The 20919-nt window shown below is 39.2% G+C and overlaps 1 protein-coding gene across 1 annotated transcript; it reads left to right on the forward strand.

The window, feature by feature from the left end:
- Window positions 1–1192: 1192 nt before the first annotated feature.
- Window positions 1193–19939, forward strand: LOC120110548. Its single transcript, XM_039125815.1, has 4 exons — window positions 1193–1902; window positions 1975–2100; window positions 19282–19343; window positions 19415–19939. Exons 1-4 carry the CDS (start codon window positions 1801–1803, stop codon window positions 19464–19466), a joined length of 342 nt encoding a protein of 113 aa, XP_038981743.1. The 5' UTR covers window positions 1193–1800; the 3' UTR covers window positions 19467–19939.
- Window positions 19940–20919: the final 980 nt, after the last annotated feature.

The raw sequence follows: 20919 nt of genomic DNA on the forward strand, positions 1-20919 counted from the left end.
GTTGTGCAATGTTTCTTTTGGATTATTTGTTGTAGATTTGCATGTTTCTTTACACACAGATTTCTCCGTCAAGGTCACGTATTCAACAGTGGATCTTCAGTATTACTGCTACCTGGTTTATTCCTTTTGTAATGGCTTAATTGGTCATCCCTGTAGAATTTTTTGCGGCCCTTCCTTGCAATGAATTCGAAGTCCTTAAATTTGGGATAGCATTGCAGTAATCATGTTTTGCTTGGTGAGGATTCCATCTTTTGTGCAGCAATTGCAAAACAAAAAAGCATCCATAACTAAGGTCTTCTAGGAGGCATAAAACTGATATTGAAGATACAAGGGAATAGAGGCAAAGGAGAAAGGAGGAAAAGCATTTTCTCATAGGCATTTTTTTCAAAGTCAATAGGCTTTTCTCTTTGGGTAACGCTCTGTTTTCTTGGGAGAGGCGTTTCTTCTTAGAAAACCATCTTTCACTATAAGGGTCTTATTGTCCTCATGTATCAGTTGTGGACTGCTTCATGTACTCCGTGATAGTTGTCCACCTTTTGCATCTATTGCATAAAAGTTGTTCATGTACTGAGTTCTTCGTCCTTCTCTGTCTTCACTATATAACTAAGTTTTATTTTCTGTTTTCAGTTTGAAGCAAAAAAGTCTACTCCAGAACTTGGGAAATTGCAGCGGTGGAGTTTCTCACATATTTAATGAGACACCTGTTGAAGCAATGCCTAAAGCACCCAAGTCATCAGGCATGCATATAAACCATTTCTCTTTGCATTTCACTGGCTCGCTTTACTTATTTCTATTTTTTATTGAAATTTTGCATTTAAACTCCTCACCTGCATTTTGTTTTTTAAGCTGACATTTGTGATTGCAGTACCAAGTGCTGATAATCTTGATGATAAATCAAAAGCCTCCACTTGTGCAGCAAAGGGGACGTTTTAAAGTGACATCTGAGAATGTTGACTTAAACAAGGTAAGCTATCAACTGTGAATACCCAGGCTTCTTTTAGATTATAATTTTGATGTGGAGGCTTCTCCTGCCCTTTCAGGCTCTTCCATCTATTGGCCTTCAAAAGAGTCCGCAGTTTTCAGGTACATAGTTCTAAGGTGATTGTCTTCAGGCTGTATGGAATTGATACTAGCATTTAACTAGGTATAGTTGTTTTAGTGTTTATGTAAAATCCCTTACCTTGTTCAAACTGTTACATGTTGTTTAATCCTTTGATAATCCATGTTATCACATTGACAATTGCCTCCACAGATATAAAATATGCAGAAAGTGTGGATGAGTTCTAAGTGGGCAAGTAAAAAATATTCGAACTCTTTTTTATTGTTATGATAAATGTGAGTCATGTATGAATTAGGTTAAGGGAAACTTAACAACCAGTCCTTTGTTTGACTGCCATTTGATGCTTAATTCTCACACATTTTATTCGTTTAGTCCTGCCCACAGTTAGGATAATATTGTGTAGATACTTACACCTGTTCTAACACACATTTAAACTTGTTTCTGTACATTGGTACATAGACACGCTTACATAGACATGCTTACATCGACTTTTGTACAGGACCAGGGACTAAATGTAAAAAGACATCAAATCAAGGGGCATGAACAAAATTTTTAGACAACAGGGACTAAACATCAAATGGCAGTCAAACAATGGACTCAATGTCAATTACAGCTTAGGTTAACACAGATTGTTAGGTCTCATTGGCTTCCAAAAAGGAGCAGACATAATGTCTTAGGGTTTTCTTTTGTTGAATGGCTTATCAAAATCATGGATTCTGTAGGCTATATCACAGCTTTCTATGACAAGTGTACCATCATCAGTGGACGCTACATCAAATCTTTCTGCTTGTTCCATTTTTCCACAGCTGCATTGTATTCTACAGGCAAATATTTTTGAAAGGGTATGAGGAACATATATTCTCCTTTTCAATCTATTTTTTAGTTTCTTTTATTTTTTCCTCTTTCTTTTGCAGGATAATATCCTTAGTATGATCAAGCAGCTGAGTGCTAGTGATTCACCAGTTTCCAATGCTTCAACTAATCGTTCAATTGCGGGAGCATCCCTATCATCACCTCATATTGTAAGCGAGAAGTCCTTGGTAAGTGATTAATTTCTCACTAAAAATCTTGCAAATAGGTGACATGGCAGAAGATAAAGCCCAATCTTAGACTACATACTCATGCAAACCATCAAGTCTAGAGGCCCTTAATGTGTTTGCCAAAATATCTGTTGGATCTTTCAAAATATGTAAAAAATATCAGAGCAATGCCATGTAAGTTATTGGATTCTAAATATCAAATTAATAAGATAAAAACTATTGCTGGCATAGTTTCATGATAATGGGAGGTCTGGGTACTTTTTTCAAATTGCAGTCCTTATTATTTGATAAAAAATGTTTGGTTGAAAGGCTGAAGTAAAAAAATCATAAATCTTGGTAGTACAAACTTTAGAGACAGACTAGACCAAATGGAGGAACACAAAGATGATTCATATGGCCTTCAAAAGTGTGTCATGACCTTATATCCTAATTTTTTGTGCTATAAGAAAATGTTACATGAAATAACAAAAACAGGCGAACAAAGTAACGAGCCAAAATTGACCAACTTTATTCTAGCAAAGAAATTGGCTGGGTGTCTTTATTACGTAACCATAACTATCCAACCTTGTCCTAACTATTTGTGGTTGGCTTTATGGATCTCATTCACCAGTAATTCCTATTTAGGATCACCTCTAAAGTTATTCCAAAATTGTCCATATCTCTTACATCCACCATCTATGCAATCTTAGGTCTTCCCCTCCTTTTTGTGTATCCTTCAATTTCCAATTAAAGTACCTCTCCTTACTAGAATCCCTTTTGATCTTCATCTTACATGCCCATACCATGTCAATCAATTCTCCATCATGTTGTCCTTAGCTTATGCAACTCCTACAGCTTCTCTATCATACTAGTTTTTCATTTTATCCTTTTCTAATATTACCACACATCTATCTTAGCATTCTAGTTTATGCTACACTTGTTTACTTGGAGCATCTATATTGACCAACATCTGAGACATACAACATTACATGCCTTATTATTATTCAATATTTTTTCTTTTAGTTGTCAAGGTATGTGACTATATATAGTAGTCAAACAATATGTCTTCATTTCATCCAATCAGTTCGAGTTCTACTATGTCTTTATCCATTTCTTTATTATTTTGTACAATAAATTCCAAAAAGCGAAATAACCTTTTGGTATTTCTTGCCCATAATTGTTTATTATGGTGTTATCTTTGTTTCTATTTCACTAAAATTACATCTGCATACTCTATCTCGTTTTCTGAATTTAAACCCTTATCTTATTAAGATCTCGCTCATAGAAGAACGTTAGAATAAATTAGTCCGCCAAAATTGGCAATTTTTATTCTATTAAAGATTTTTGTCAGGGCTCCTAACCCTAGTATTCTCCTAGAAAAAGAGAAAAAAAGGTCAGCCAAAATCGATTAGCCTATTTGTTGTTGCCAGGTTAATTTAGACATGAGAGACATTTGAAACATATGGAAGTGATAGTTGGCCACTGAAGTTAGAGGAAGACGTGCTGGATTCATGTTGAAAGACAAGTAATTATAGGCTTATTCTTCTATGCATATCAGCATATGGCATGAGGGAGGCATGAGGTCCAAGCTGCAAAATTGTAGGCATTAGATTATGTAGTGTGATTTGTACCATTAGTTAGTATTTATGAGAACTAGAATGTGTTAAGGGATGAGCATGGGAAGAGGAACACCACCTAGCTGCTGGCAAGGCTTTGAAATTTCCAATATTACAAGGTAGGGATACATCCTATCTTATTTGTGCCACCCTGAATTTGATGGTGAGAATGCATACAATGAATCAAACATTGCATCCATGGTGCACAAGCAACATTTTTTCAATTTAATTGGTTGGGTCAAGGTTTGCTATACTGGTTGGCACTTGTATATACTGATCGTACTGTACCATATCGGTACCAAATTGGTACGTGGTACAGGAGGCGTACCGACTGTTAGTATACCAAACCGTACTAGACGTACCGATTGTTGGTGCCGAACGGTACTAGACATACCGATTGTAATAGGATGGTATCTATACGGGGTCCGGTACCAAGACAACAAACCTTTGATCATGTCGCTTTTTGAGATGTGTGTGCAAGGTGGGTGCAACCTAGGCTGCGACACTTGCAAGTTAAGTGTCTATTTTTAGGAGCTAGTCATGAACCAAATCAAGGTGTAAGTGTGTGATCCCAAGGCTTATTGGTGTATTACAAAATGTTTAACACATGTTGAGCCTATGAAAGTGGGAATTCTAGTCAATAGAAGTAGCTATGATGAGTACAAGGAGGATTGCAAGTGTATCCTACAAGGTTTAGTAGTGTATTAATATTAAGAATACAAGCAATGGAAATCCCAGGTGGGCAAATGGAACACTTAGAGAGCAAACAAATATGACAAGCACCTTACAGTGTAAAAGAATGATGACAAACATATGAAATTGTACAAATGAATAGGATGGTTCAAGATGTCAAGGGAAAGAAATGATTTGGTGAAGTAACTAAGTAGAGATGAAGTGAACCTTGACTAAAGAAGATATATAAAATGTTTTTTGGATGAAGGTTGATGGGTACTTATAAAAGCAAGAGCTTTAGTTTTCAATGCAGGTGCTAGAAAGAAAATTCAAAATGAAATTGAAGGTAACTAAGATTGCAAATGGGTCGGGTTGACCCGTGACCCGACCCGATCCGACTCGCTTAGACCCGATCTGATCTGTTTTGGAGGACCCGTGGGGTTGGGTCCTCCAGGTCAGGTCTAGGTTTACTGAATTCAGACCCGACCTGACCCATTTAAAAATTTGGGTAATTTTGGATTTTCAATCCTATGACCCGATCCGACCTGAATTTGTAAAATTATTTGAGCCTACAGGCTGCAGCTCGCGAGGGTGCAAACACAAATTCTGAAGCCATGGATGAGTTGACCCGAACCGCACCCAAATTTTTTGGATTGGATCCGGGTTATACATGGACCCGACCCGATCTGAATGACCCATTGGGTCAAAAATTGTCGCAGTAGACCCGATCCGATCGGATCTGGGTCCAAAATTAAGATCCGAACAAAAAACCGAATTAGGTTAGGGTCACTTATGATCCGACCCGACCCGACCCGACCTGACCCATTTGCACCCCTAAAGGTAACTAGAGAATGATTAGTGGATTGGAAGTTGAACCTTTCACCATTTACTAGTTACCAAGGGCATGTTGATTAGGAAAAATCAAGAGCAAGCTATGCTCTATGTTAAGAGTGCACAAAAGCTGGCTTTCATATAGGTTACTGGATTTGAGTTTTTTTTTTTTTTTGACTGACAATGATGAACATGTCATTTCATTTTGGTGATCATTTGGTTAGTATGCCAAATTAAGTTGCCATCATGCAAGTCCATGTGACAATCACATTTAGTTGTAGGGATTGGCAAATGGGGGTCATATACTTCTAGTGGGCTAGGACGTACCATGACAAGATTAAAAAAAAATCCCCAAGTTGATACCACATAACTTGAGGAGCAAAAAAGAGCAAAATGTTGAAAAACTATGTATTAGCTAAACGAATATGGAGCCATTTATAATAACCCAGCATCTCACCTAAACAAGCTACCTCAAAGGTTATAAATTAAGATCCTCGATCCTATTTAAGTATGCAAGATCTCCCTAAAGTATAACTAATATGGGACTACATACACACTCGCAGGGTTTCTTACACACTCCCCCTATTTAAAACCTTGGTGTCCTTATCGAGGAAGGGTCCAATTACAAACAAAAACACCACAACTGGTTGTTGGTCAAAAGGACCTGCATTGAAGTGTTCCCGAGCCATACATAAGCCACGGGCTATATTGGCTCCGATACAATCCAAGTCCTCATCCAAGAAAGCTAACAAGAAGGATATTAGCTGGGGCTCTTGTCTGTTAGGGTTTCCCAGTGCCCTAGGTCAGCGGAAGATACGGGATTATAAAATTTTCTTATAAAACCCATTATATGAAACCCTAATAAGCCAAGATCACCTTAATAGTATAACCAAATAATGTAGAAAATATAATCTTGGTATAGAAGAATACCTATCACGCTATATCCAATATGTCTGAAGATGTCCTAAGGTGCCCAAATGTTCACCCTCCAATGTTGATCCACACAGGAATGGGTTCAAGACTCTAGCTCCACCAAAACTTGATTCTAATTGTTCAATCCTTCCAAAGGATTTAATTGGCTGATTTTCCTTCACTTCTTCCTTTCTACCTCTAAAACATTCACTAGCCTTTTTGTCCTAAAGAAGACCCTCTTGTCTTGGGTTAGGACAAAAGAGAGAGGCTTGTAAGAAAGAAGGGATAAGGGAGAGAGAAGGAGAGGCTTTTTCTTGGATGATCTTTAGAACCCCAAGGCACCTCCTATTTATAAGAGATGGAGGGATGCATCATAAAGGGATGCATCCCATCCACACACCTCATCATGATGAGGCATGTGCCAAGAGATGCATCCCATCATGATGGGGTGCTAAGGAGAAGGGTGTATCAACTTCTTTCTCACATCTCCCTCTTAAATCCTGATGATCCAAGGGCCCAAATGCAGTGAACCAAAGCCAATGGTCCAGATCTAGGTGCCATCTAATGGTCCAGATCAAGACATCATCATCCAGGGTGCCATCCAATGGTCCAGAAGTAAGATGCCATCACCGATGGTCCAGATTCAGGCGCTGAGCAACGGTCCAGATCTTTCATCCAGAGAGCCATCCAGTGGTCCAGATTCAGGCGCTGAGCAACGGTCCAGATCTTTCATCCAGAGAGCCATCCAGTGGTCCAGATTCAGGCGCTAACCAGTGGACCAGATCCTTCATCCAGGAAGCCATCCAATGGTCCAGATGAAGGCGCCAACCAGTGGACCAGATCCTTCATCCAGGAAGCGATCCAATGGTCCAGAAGTGAAGGCCCTATCAAACCCAATCCAATTGGGTTTAACCAACTTAAAGAAAACATTAAACCTAATCAAATCAGGTCTAATTAAAGCCAAATGGGTTTCAACTCTTGGCTAACCCATATTAGGTCATGATCTAATCATATTAGATCAACCAAATCTAAGAATCATATTCGAATTTAATTTGAATCAGGAGCTAGGGTTTGCAACACGTGCTAGCATGTTCATCTTGCAAACATGATCTAATCCAATTAGACCCTTGATCAATTCCCTTGTGTGTGACCCATTGGGTTCCTTATCTTAGCCAGCAGTAGGTGCAGGTGCAAGTTGACCTAACCTGATTAGAATACCTCTAATCCAATTTAGGTTCAATTTAGTGCTAAACCTGACTTAGCAATCAGAACCTTTCTGATGCTTTGATATAATCAAACTCTTTGATCCGATCAACCCACAAGACATGATTGACGTCTAGCAACGTATCATGTCTACCCGGAAGATGAGGAATGTATTGGACAAATCCAAACATACCCTTCAGTGGAAAGTTACTGTGCAATTCAATCCCTCAGTCATACTACATCCTGAATAAGTGCTCGAGTATGGATCAATATCAAACTCAATCACTTATTCATGTCTCTCTCAATCTTTTATATGATAATTCAAACAATGAAACATTAGAAACTCTTTCTAATATTCATTTTGCTTTGATCAAAGGCTTCGTGAATCATCATAAGATTAGAGTAAGTAGGATGTTACCTTCTCTTACTAGAAGTGACTGATTCCTTGTTGACCTACTCACAACCTTCGTACAAAATCCACCATATCCAGAATACCCCGTACACAACGCAATGTCGTGAATGAGGGTAAACCAAAATATAGCTTCAAGTGCACAAGGTACCATGGTGATCTCAGGTCTAAGGATCACTTGCACAACTCCCACTATGAGAACCATCTTTTGATAATTAAGTAAGAATCCATAAGATGTTCTCATGGCTGGTCATTTCAGTGAACTCATTCCTCTAATGAGCACCCACATCTTTGTATTAGTGTCTCACACAAGTGATTGTGAGATCAATCACCCTCTACATTGAGCATACATAAGATGTGCCAGTCTTTCCGGTAATATTGATCCCCGACTCAATATACCAATTTGACTGGGAATATTCTAAATTAGGATTTTAGGATTTTAGGTCTCACTGGTATAATCTCATCATAACCCTAAAATCAATGTCCTAATTTATGGGGTTCATCATCCAATAATAAAATAGATAAGCAGCAAATGATGAAACACAATGCCTTTATTGATATATATCGAGTGTCAAAGTACATGATTTGGAGGATTACAAAGAGAAACCCATCAAATGATTGGCTTATAGGGCATCTACTCTTTCAATCTCCCACTTGCACTAAAGCCAATCGCCCTTATATTTTAACCCCATACAATCGAGGTGACGATTGAATTGCTGCTGTGGTAGAGCTTTAGTAAATGGGTCTGCTATATTGTTCTTTGTGTCTACTCGTTCAATCTTGACGTCTTGTCTTTCGATTATCTCTCGAACAAGGTGGAAGCGTCTCAAAATGTGCTTGGATCTATGATGAGACCTTGGTTCCTTAGCCTGTGCAACTGCTCCAGTGTTATCGCAATAAACTGGGACTGGTCCGACAATCTCAGGAACTACACCCAGCTCTGTGATGAACTTCTTCATCCAGACTGCTTCTTTAGCAGCTTCACTAACAGCTATGTATTCTGCCTCAGTGGTTGAGTCAGCTACAGTTTGCTGTTTGGAACTTTTCCAACTCACAGCTCCACCATTCAAAGTGAAGATATATCCAGAGATTGACTTGCTATCATCTGGATCAGATTGAAAGCTAGAATCTGAATAGCCTTCTAGTTTCAATTCTGATCCTCCATAAATCAGAAAAACATCTCTAGTCCTTCTCAAGTATTTGAGAATGCTTTTCACAATTTTCCAATGATCCTCCCCGGGATCTGCCTGAAATCTACTTACCATACCTAAGGCATAAGCTACATCAGGCCTGGTACATAACATAGCATACATGATCGACCCTACTGCTGAAGCATAGGGAATAGAACTCATTCTAGTCCTCTCTTCAGATGTCTTAGGAGACATCTTCCTAGAGAGTTGTATGCCATGTCCTATGGGTAAGAAACCTTTCTTACTTCCATCCATGCTGAACCTCTTCAGCACATTATCAATGTACCTAGACTGGGACAAACCTAGCATCCTTTTAGATCTATCTCTATAGATCCTTATACCAAGTATATAGGATGCTTCACCCAAGTCTTTCATGGAAAATTTCTTTGATAACCAAGTCTTGACCGATTGCATCATTGGAACATCATTTCCAATGACCAATATATCGTCCACATATAATATCAAGAAGACAATAGCACTCCCATTAGTCTTCTTGTACACACAAGGTTCATCTATATTTTTAATGAAGGCAAACTCTTTGACTATCATATCAAAATGGATGTTCCAACTCCTAGATGCCTGCTTTAATCCATAAATGGATTTCTTAAGCCTACATACTTGATTTGCTCTCCCTTTTGAGACAAATCCCTCTGGCTGTGTCATATAAACCTCTTCCTCAAGGTGACCATTAAGAAAGACGGTTTTGACATCCATCTGCCATATCTCATAATCATAGTATGCAGCTATAGCAAGGATAATCCGAATAGATTTGAGCATAGCTACTGGCGAAAAAGTTTCATCATAATCAATGCCTTGTTTTTGCCTGAAACCTTTTGCCACTAGCCTGGCCTTGTAGGTTTCTACTTGGCCATCAGCTCCTATCTTCTTCTTGTATACCCATTTGCACCCTATTGGAATCACTCCCTCAGGTGCATCAACCAAAGTCCACACTTGGTTTGTATACATAGAATCTATCTCGGATTTCATGGCGTCTAGCCATCTGTCAGAGTCCCTACTCTTGACAGCTTCCGAATAGGTCAGAGGGTCATCGTTATCAATGATGTGGGCTTCATCATTCTCAATGATAAATCCATACCTCTTAGGTGCATTTCGCACTCTTTCTAACCTTCGGAGAGGAGTAGTGTGTAGTGGTTGTACCTCTTCCATGGGTACATCTGGTTGAGGATTATTATGTGTCTCACCTTGTAGGTCTTGAACTTCATCAAGTTCAATTCTTCTATCCTTGCCTTTTTCTAAGAAAAACTCTTTTTCCAAGAAAGTGGCATGCCTAGCAACAAATACCTTTTGTTCGGTAGGATCATAGAAGATATATCCTAAACTGTCTTTAGGATAACCTACAAATATACATTTGTCCGATCTAGCACTTAGCTTATGTCCAAAATTTCTTTTGACATAAGCATGACAACCCCATATCTTAAGATACTTAAGATTAGGTTTCTTTCCTTTCCATATCTCATATGGAGTGCTAGATACAGACTTAGATGGTACTCTATTTAATAGTAATGCAGCAGTTTCTAGGGCATGTCCCCAAAAGAAAATTGGAAGATTTGTGAAGCACATCATGGACCGTACCATATCTAATAAGGTACGATTCCTTCTTTCAGCTACACCATTTAATTGTGGCGTATATGGAGGTGTCCATTCAGAGAGTATACCCTTTAATTTAAGATAGTCTAAAAATTCACTAGAAAGGTATTCTCCTCCTCGATCAGATCGAAGGATTTTAATACACTTTCCAGTTTGTTTTTCGACCATACTTTGATACTCTTTAAATTTATCAAAGGCTTCGGATTTATGTTTCATTAGATACACAAAACCGAACCTTGATAAGTCATCAGTAAATGTGATGAAGTAAGAGTATCCATCTCTAGCTTGAGTTGACATAGGACCGCACACATCAGTGTGTACGAGTTCTAACAACTCACTTGCCCTTTCTCCATGTCCCGAGAATGGAGACTTGGTCATTTTACCCATAAGACAAGATTCACAAGTTCCTAATGATTCAAAATCATAAGGGTCAAAGAATTTATCTTTATACAACTTATGTAACCTTGTCTCACTAATATGACCTAATCGGTAATGCCAGAGGAGGGTATTATTAATATTTTCTCTTTTTCTTTTATTATCTTTGCCAATATGAAACATAACATTATTAAGACATAATACTAAAAGACCATTTTCCATAGTGCCATGACAATAATACTCATTAGATAAAGAAATAGAGCAACCATTGCTCTTTCCATTTATTTCGAATCCTTTCTTAAGCAACAAAGGAATTGAAATTACATTTCTAATGATTTTTGGCATAAAATAACAGTCTTCTAGCTTCAAGAACTTTCCGGAGGGTAGCTCCAGTATGTAGGTGCCAACAGCTTCAGCCTGGATGGATTCTCCTCCAGCGCCATATAGCTCGAAGTCACCTTTCTTCAGACTTCTAATTTTCTGCAGTCCATACAAAGATTTGCATATGTGAAAACCACAACCGGTATCCAATACCCATGAATTAGAATCAGAAGAACTTAATGTCATATTGGCATGTAATAAAAACATACCTTTTGATGCAACACTTGCATCAGGCTTCACACTTGCAAGAAAGCTCTTGCAGTTCCTTTTCCAATGCCCCGTCTTGCCACAGTGGAAACAGGTACCGAGTCCAGAGATTTTCTTTCCCTTCTTCTTTTTGATGCGACTCTTAGGGTTTAGTTTTTTCTTTGAACCCTTGTTGCCCGACTTCTTCTTTGAGCTCTCACCAACAAGAAGGATCGGACCCTTGTCCTTCTTGATGTGAGACTCTGCTGTTTTCAGCATATTTAGAAGCTCAGGCAGGGAGGAATTCAGTTTGTTCATGTGATAATTCACGACAAACTGCGAGAATGAGTCGGGTAGTGATTGCAGGATCAAATCCTGACTGAGCTCACTGTCCATAGCAAAACCAAGTTGACTTAATCGAGTGATTAAGTCTATAACCTTTAAACAGTGGTCTTGCACAGATGATCCCTCGATCATTCTAGCACGGAACAACTGTTTAGATATCTCATATCTAGCAGTTCTGCTCTGCTCACCATATAACTCCTTTAAGTTAAGGAGTATGGAGTGAGTATCCATGCTATCATGCTGCCTCTGCAATTCATTATTCATAGAAGCAAGCATGATACATTTGACAGTCAAACTATCATTTTTCCACATACGATATGTGGCCAATTCCTCCTCAGTTGCATCTTCCCCTGCTGACCCTAGGTCAGGGGTTTCAAGAATGTAGGAAAGTTTTTCTTGTGTGAGAACAATCTTTAAATTTCTCAACCAATCCACATAGTTGGGACCAGTCAATTTGTTTGTATCTAAGATACCTCTAAGTGAGAGTGAAGATGCCATTTTTGCAGAATTAATCTATAATTACAAAGAACACTAATATAAGCAGACCAATCATGATGACATGTATTCAATCAGACAAGGACTTCTATCTAATTGTTACTCCCACTATTTTTATCGAATGTCATAACCCTCAAGTATGATGAACGAGAAAATACTAATTTTCTTAGTGGGGTTGAGATCCAAATTCCTTATAAAAGACCTTGTGGGAATCACAACAAGCCCTTATAAGTTCAAAGGTAGGAAACTCTTTCCAATTGTATCCCATGCAATTCCCAACTTTATTCTGTCCTCTAGCACACATATAGTCTTGTGGGAATCACAACAAACTATTGTGTCTAGTTAAGTCAAACCCTTCATTTTTATACAGTCATATTTAAATAATGCTGCCCTTGTGGGAATCACAACAAGGCAACATATTAAAATATGCCATATGCATCATATGCACCAAGATATTACAATATCAATCCCTAATACTAGCCTTGTGGGAATCACAACAAGCTAGCGTAGATATTGACATAATAATATCTAAGCATGAAGGAAGGACCTTTATAGTGTTATATCAGCAATTAGCTTTTCCATGGAGGTCAATCAAATAGTTGGCCAGGTAAGCAGATGGGAGGCTCTCCTTACTTAGTAAGGTCCTAATTAAATAACCACCTGTAGCCTCTTTCCTAGACACCAACTTAGTCAATTGATTCAGAATGGCTCAGCTTAAAGCAATTAACACTACGACTTAATTATGAATTTAGTGAGGGCTTTCAAATAATAGTATCTTACTAACATTAAGCTCAACCATAAAGGACAATCAAATAATTGGCCAGGAAAGCAGGTGGGAGGCACCCCTCACTCAGAGAGTGAGGTCCTAATTAAGTAACCACCTGTGGCTTCCTTCCTAGACACCAACTGAGTCGATTGTTCCAGAATGGGTCAGCCCAAAGTTTCATACTACTATATTGGTCTCATTGCATATTCTATAATTTAGTACTAGCAATTATACTGTGCTACAACATGAATATAACACTATCTCATAGCATAAACTAATCATGCATACAAACAACCTAACTATCTCATAGCATCAAGATAATAGCATGTATTATCATTTGGTTAAACTGATTAAGGGTGGCTCTGATACCACTGTTAGGGTTTCCCAGTGCCCTAGGTCAGCGGAAGATACGGGATTATAAAATTTTCTTATAAAACCCATTATATGAAATCCTAATAAGCCAAGATCACCTTAATAGTATAACCAAATAATGTAGAAAATATAATCTTGGTATAGAAGAATACCTATCACGCTATATCCAATATGTCTGAAGATGTCCTAAGGTGCCCAAATGTTCACCCTCCAATGTTGATCCACACAGGAATGGGTTCAAGACTCTAGCTCCACCAAAACTTGATTCTAATTGTTCAATCCTTCCAAAGGATTTAATTGGCTGATTTTCCTTCACTTCCTTCTTCCTTTCTACCTCTAAAACATTCACTAGCCTTTTTGTCCTAAAGAAGACCCTCTTGTCTTGGGTTAGGACAAAAGAGAGAGGCTTGTAAGAAAGAAGGGATAAGGGAGAGAGAAGGAGAGGCTTTTTCTTGGATGATCTTTAGAACCCCAAGGCACCTCCTATTTATAAGAGATGGAGGGATGCATCATAAAGGGATGCATCCCATCCACACACCTCATCATGATGAGGCATGTGCCAAGAGATGCATCCCATCATGATGGGGTGCTAAGGAGAAGGGTGTATCAACTTCTTTCTCACATCTCCCTCTTAAATCCTGATGATCCAAGGGCCCAAATGCAGTGAACCAAAGCCAATGGTCCAGATCTAGGTGCCATCTAATGGTCCAGATCAAGACATCATCATCCAGGGTGCCATCCAATGGTCCAGAAGTAAGATGCCATCACCGATGGTCCAGATTCAGGCGCTGAGCAACGGTCCAGATCTTTCATCCAGAGAGCCATCCAGTGGTCCAGATTCAGGCGCTGAGCAACGGTCCAGATCTTTCATCCAGAGAGCCATCCAGTGGTCCAGATTCAGGCGCTAACCAGTGGACCAGATCCTTCATCCAGGAAGCCATCCAATGGTCCAGATGAAGGCGCCAACCAGTGGACCAGATCCTTCATCCAGGAAGCGATCCAATGGTCCAGAAGTGAAGGCCCTATCAAACCCAATCCAATTGGGTTTAACCAACTTAAAGAAAACATTAAACCTAATCAAATCAGGTCTAATTAAAGCCAAATGGGTTTCAACTCTTGGCTAACCCATATTAGGTCATGATCTAATCATATTAGATCAACCAAATCTAAGAATCATATTCGAATTTAATTTGAATCAGGAGCTAGGGTTTGCAACACGTGCTAGCATGTTCATCTTGCAAACATGATCTAATCCAATTAGACCCTTGATCAATTCCCTTGTGTGTGACCCATTGGGTTCCTTATCTTAGCCAGCAGTAGGTGCAGGTGCAAGTTGACCTAACCTGATTAGAATACCTCTAATCCAATTTAGGTTCAATTTAGTGCTAAACCTGACTTAGCAATCAGAACCTTTCTGATGCTTTGATATAATCAAACTCTTTGATCCGATCAACCCACAAGACATGATTGACGTCTAGCAACGTATCATGTCTACCCGGAAGATGAGGAATGTATTGGACAAATCCAAACATACCCTTCAGTGGAAAGTTACTGTGCAATTCAATCCCTCAGTCATACTACATCCTGAATAAGTGCTCGAGTATGGATCAATATCAAACTCAATCACTTATTCATGTCTCTCTCAATCTTTTATATGATAATTCAAACAATGAAACATTAGAAACTCTTTCTAATATTCATTTTGCTTTGATCAAAGGCTTCATGAATCATCATAAGATTAGAGTAAGTAGGATGTTACCTTCTCTTACTAGAAGTGACTGATTCCTTGTTGACCTACTCACAACCTTCGTACAAAATCCACCATATCCAGAATACCCCGTACACAACGCAATGTCGTGAATGAGGGTAAACCAAAATATAGCTTCAAGTGCACAAGGTACCATGGTGATCTCAGGTCTAAGGATCACTTGCACAACTCCCACTATGAGAACCATCTTTTGATAATTAAGTAAGAATCCATAAGATGTTCTCATGGCTGGTCATTTCAGTGAACTCATTCCTCTAATGAGCACCCACATCTTTGTATTAGTGTCTCACACAAGTGATTGTGAGATCAATCACCCTCTACATTGAGCATACATAAGATGTGCCAGTCTTTCCGGTAATATTGATCCCCGACTCAATATACCAATTTGACTGGGAATATTCTAAATTAGGATTTTAGGATTTTAGGTCTCACTGGTATAATCTCATCATAACCTCAAAATCAATGTCCTAATTTATGGGGTTCATCATCCAATAATAAAATAGATAAGCAGCAAATGATGAAACACAATGCCTTTATTGATATATATCGAGTGTCAAAGTACATGATTTGGAGGATTACAAAGAGAAACCCATCAAATGATTGGCTTATAGGGCATCTACTCTTTCATTGTCTCTACTTAAGTACCCAAGTTCTCTCTAATGCACAATCAATATGGGGCTAAATATGCCTATACAATGCCTCATACATTTGCAACGACCCAGGACCTTTGTTGAAAAAGCTAGCTAGAAGTTATTAATATAGATCCTTAGCCTTGCTTAAGCACCCAAGACCTATGCAACACACAAATAATGCAAGACTATGGTTTCTACCACAATCCCCTTATTTTTAAGCCCTGGCATCTTCCTTAAGGCTCGAGTCACAAATAATCCAATTACAAATACTATGGCCAGCTCATTCTCAGCCCCCAAAAGGCTCGTGCTATAGTGACCCCTAGTCCCACATTGGTCATGGGCTAAGTTGGCTCTAATACTACTTGTAAGTACCTAGGAGGCTAGGACCTTAACCAAAATGGCTCGCCCAATTGGCACCCTAAGGCTCTCCAAAAGGTTATTTATTGGGATTCTTGACCCCACTTGAGTATCTGAGATTTCCCAAATGCACAAACAATGCGGGACCAACCACACACATGCACAGGTCCTCACATCAAGAGCCCTATATGTGCATCATATTTACAAATTAAATGGCTAGTGCTAGGCTATAAGCCAATAACCTGATATATCCAATTATTACAGGCCATATCACTCATGTATTACATCTTTGTATATTAGATGGACTTTGTTATATTTGCATTGCATCCTACGCTATGAACAAGTTTTATCCCCATCTAATGGGCTGGCCTTAAGAATATTCATTTCGTGTTTCTTCTAATCAAATTCTAAATCCCTGGTCAGCACAAGATCTGATTTCTCATGGGTCATCTAGATTTTGGTTGACTTTCTCTTTGATTGATTTGTCCACATAAATATCAGTGCCTCTCTATACCATGGTCTTCTCCTTTCTATGTTGCAGATGTTGTACAACCATATATGTTTTATCCTAATATTTAGTGCTGCTAGTCCTATCCTTCTTCCATTTATAAAAAGCTTATTTTTACCTTATGTCAATATTAATTTTCTTGATATAACATACCATTTGTAGGTGCTTGCACTGTGCTTAACACCTTTGATTCCAGTATATACAACAAAACTATTTTTGACAAGTTGGCACCCACTACATACAGTAATACATGCCTTTCCTTTCTGCAATAATTCCTATTCCACTGGAAAAAAAAGTTTAGAAGCAAGACACTTAATGGATATATCATCTCACCAACATGTAATAATCGACAGCACTTCAAAATCATGCCTTCACCTTATCTATCATGAGTTGGATGTAACGGTATATTGTTATCTATTTCCCCATTTTGTAGCATGACAGATCCGAGATAACCAAAGAAGGGAAAATATTGTTCACTATGCTGTTTTTTTAAGGACACATTTTTATCATGCTCCTACTAACTCGTGCAGATCCTGTATTATGATTATACCGCGTGAATCTTAATTTTGTAAATCAGGAACTCTGCAAATTATATTCCTTGATTCTCCTTGAGTATTAGCATTCGGCGCATCTCTGACAAATTTCAAATGATAAGGGCCTAGCTATGATCTTTGATGTCGGGGTCCCGCGATTGCTAGCCTCGTCATATCATGATATATACCTCTTGCATATTCTTGTTATGCTATATCCAATACCAAATTGTTGGGAAAAGGCTAGATGATTATGATATTCGTGCTATGCTATGCATATTTTAAATGCTTTTTACATAATATTTAATGCATATATTTTTTAAAACATCCATCAAATTACCTCTTAATATATAAACCTTGAAAATGATAAATGTTCTCTAAGATTCACTCCCTTCTCCTAAATGATTTCTGTATTAAATTGAGGTAAAGTACAGCCTCAACAGATGGATATTCTTGGCATTAAAGCAAAGTGGACACACCGGGGTCATTTCCTTTTTTATTATTCTAGCACAAATCCTGAAATTTCACAGTACTGCATTATTTTTATTTCCATATGCAAGATTTAGCTATTCAACTATACGAATACTATGTTTTTTGAAAATAGTTCATTGATGGAGTGTTGAGGTCCCATACCTTTATTGCAGTGAATCATTGTCTCAAACTGTAACATTATTTCATAAGTTGCTGTCAACACCTCTAGATGCTATTAACTTAATTCTGGTATATAGCCTACATCATAAGTCTTCTCAGTTCAGCTAGTATGCTTTGATGTACTATGCTTTGTATCCTCTACTAAGAAAAGGTATTAATGTGTCTAGATGCTCCTAATTGCTTTTTAGGTGCAGGATACATTTGCAGCTTAGAAAATAGATGGCCAAAGGGGCAGCATGGTCAATTTACAGCAATGAAAGCTCTCACTATTGCTAGTTTACTAATAAAGCAATCAATATAAATCATTGTTTATGAGATCTCCAATTTTTTAGAATATAAATTGGTGGCTTCACGTTGGGCCCATCTACACTTCTTCCTCATTGTTCTCTACCAGGCTGATCTTCCCACATTGAGAAAATGACACAATGTATGTGATCATTTCAAAGCGAGCTGGAGCAATGAGAATATGCATGGGAATACAATGCAAAGACTTTCAATCAGCAAACAAGAGAGGGAGAGTGACAGTGGACACTTCAATATGACATTTAAGTGCACTTCTGTTAGGCACAAATACAAAAATTAGAAAATATTATTTTACTTTGGCATTAGGGAGTTTTATGTTTTATGTGGACTCAAAGACTACACATTTCAGGACTCTAAAATTAGAATTTTATAAGGACTCTAGTATTTTATTTTTATCCAGACTCTTATTAAGATTTTTGATTATGTATATAAACCCATTACTATGTTGATTGAAAATACAGTTTGTATTATTAAATTTTGAGAATGCAAAATATTGAGTTGCCCTCTCCCTCTACCTCCTCCTCCTCCTCCTCCTCCTCCTCCTCCTCCTCTTCTCTTCTGTCTTGCATCGGGGAGGAATCTAAAAATAGAAAAAAGAGGGCATTTATCCCACAATCCCAATTTCCAGGATACATAATCATTTTTAAAGTTCATTGTTGTAACCTATATGTGGATTTTGTGGACGTAGTCAGAGAGTCCTACAGGAACTCAAAAGTTTTACCTTCAATCCCTCCAACTTAACATTGCGGCTGTTCCTGTTAGCACATATAAAACCCTTGGATCTCACAACCCAGCATCTGAACTCACCCTTGGTGTTCACGCCTCACTTTGTTTTCTAATCAGCATTGTAGTCTAATAGCAACTGATAGGAAACAAAACACCATCTTTGTGATCTACAGCTATGTGGTTATCATACACTTGACTTCGTTTTGGATTGACAAATCCAGATGGAGTAATTGATACCTGTTGATTGATATTTTTTACGAGACTGATAGTAACATCAGTCACTTGCAACCTTAAAACTTCACATGGTAATAGCATCTTCGAAGTTCTTATTTCTGTATTTGTTGAAAGAATTTCTTGTATTCGCAGCTGGACTTTGCCCATGAAAGGGAGAAGAAGCTGATCCAAGATATCACGGACCTGCAGTGGAGGTAACCATAACATTCTGAAACCAAATACATTTATACCTTAATACAGATGTGTGACATGTTTGTGACTGCAGGCTAATATGCACGCTGGAGGAGCTACGAAGGCTTAAAGCAAGGAATGCTTAGGTCAGTATCTGCACGTTTTAATACAAGAGTGAGGTGTCAATTCTGGTGTTATTGCAGACCGCTAGTGTTCGACTTCAACTTTTCTGGCTATTACACTGCCTCTGCACTACTACAAACTAAAGGAAAGCATAAAGCAAGATGGAGAAGAAAAAGCAGGTGCTTTATCAGCCAGAGAAAATTTTGGAAGATATGGAAGTCATGAGATTCAAAGGTTGATGCATCGAGAAATTATACCCATGGGGTATCTTCTGTTTTTTATTGGAAAATATGTTAATAGCGTTAGTGTTTGGGATTCTAGGAATTGCTCAGGATAGAGCAAGTTGCGATTGCTCGTGCTGGTTCATTGGATGTATATAATTTAACAGCGTGTACCAAGATGGTTGGCTGGCGAAATAATGTGTGAGATACTTGTTTGGGGCTCAAGTCTGATGATTACTGAATCATGAATCACTACTGGATGGCACGTTAATGTATCACTTGTTTGGGGCTCAAGTCTGATGGAACGTTATTGATGCAGGGCAGTTGATCTGGGAAAGTCAAAAGCTAGGGTGGGTTGAACAGGGTCTTGAGGGCAGTGCCTTGCTGAATCAATAGTCGTGCAGTGGACAACCTTCCATCAAACACCTGGTGTGCGGCCATGGCGGCCCCTAGCACAGCGGCGCCGGGTGGCTCCGGAGGTGATCAGCCTTCAAGCCTTGCTTCTGGGCAGGCCAACACCACTCCGTTGTGGTTGAAGGTGGCGGGAGGGACCATGTGATGGCCAGACGACTCCATCCATTGCTTCACTGAGGCGGAGCTGGAGGAACTTCAACGGAGATATCCCCGAGTGGCGGTGGTACTGTCGGAGCGGGCGTCGCAAGCTAGAGGCCTCTGGGAGGATATGACAGTGATCGCAAGGAGTCTGGGGCGGCGAGTTCCTCCGGAGCTGGTGGTGCGAGACCTCCAGAATTGGTGCAAGCTGCAGAGCGAGGTTGAGGTTTTGCCAATGATGGAGGGGTTTCTCACCATCCGATTTGTCTTTGGTGATGATCGGGCGGCGGTGCTCGCAGCTGGCCCATGGATGGTGGCGGGCCAGCTGATAGCAATGGAGAAATGGATGCCCGATTTTATTTCGAGCATCCATTCGGTGAGTCGCACAATTATTTGGATCCGACTGCCTGGACTTCCCCTCGAGTATTGGGATATGGAGGCTATTCGGGTGATTGTGGCAGAGGTGGGAGACCTCTGGAGCTTGACCGGTTTTCCAGCGAGAGGCGGCAAATCGGTTTTGCGTGGGTCAAGGTCGAAGTCGACTACCAGCAACCATTGATCATGGGGACCATCATCCAGGGCATGAAGGCGAGGTTCTAGCTGACCTTTGCTTATGAAGACTTGCCGGGTCTGTGCTATCGGTGTGCTCGCATAGGCCACCAATCCGGTGAGTGTCGGTTTCAAGACTCAAGCCCAAAAATGG

This window comes from Phoenix dactylifera, chromosome 1, assembly GCF_009389715.1.
Source record: "Phoenix dactylifera cultivar Barhee BC4 chromosome 1, palm_55x_up_171113_PBpolish2nd_filt_p, whole genome shotgun sequence".
NCBI classification, from domain to species: Eukaryota; Viridiplantae; Streptophyta; class Magnoliopsida; order Arecales; family Arecaceae; genus Phoenix; species Phoenix dactylifera.

Coding starts and splice junctions, on each gene's coding strand:
- LOC120110548 (XM_039125815.1), top strand. CDS start 1,801: ATGACAAGTGTACCATCATCAGTGGACGCTACATCAAATCTTTCTGCT. Junction 1,903..1,974: donor AGGCAAATATTTTTGAAAGG/GTATGAGGAACA, acceptor TTTCTTTTGCAG/GATAATATCCTTAGTATGAT. Junction 19,344..19,414: donor ATCACGGACCTGCAGTGGAG/GTAACCATAACA, acceptor TTGTGACTGCAG/GCTAATATGCACGCTGGAGG.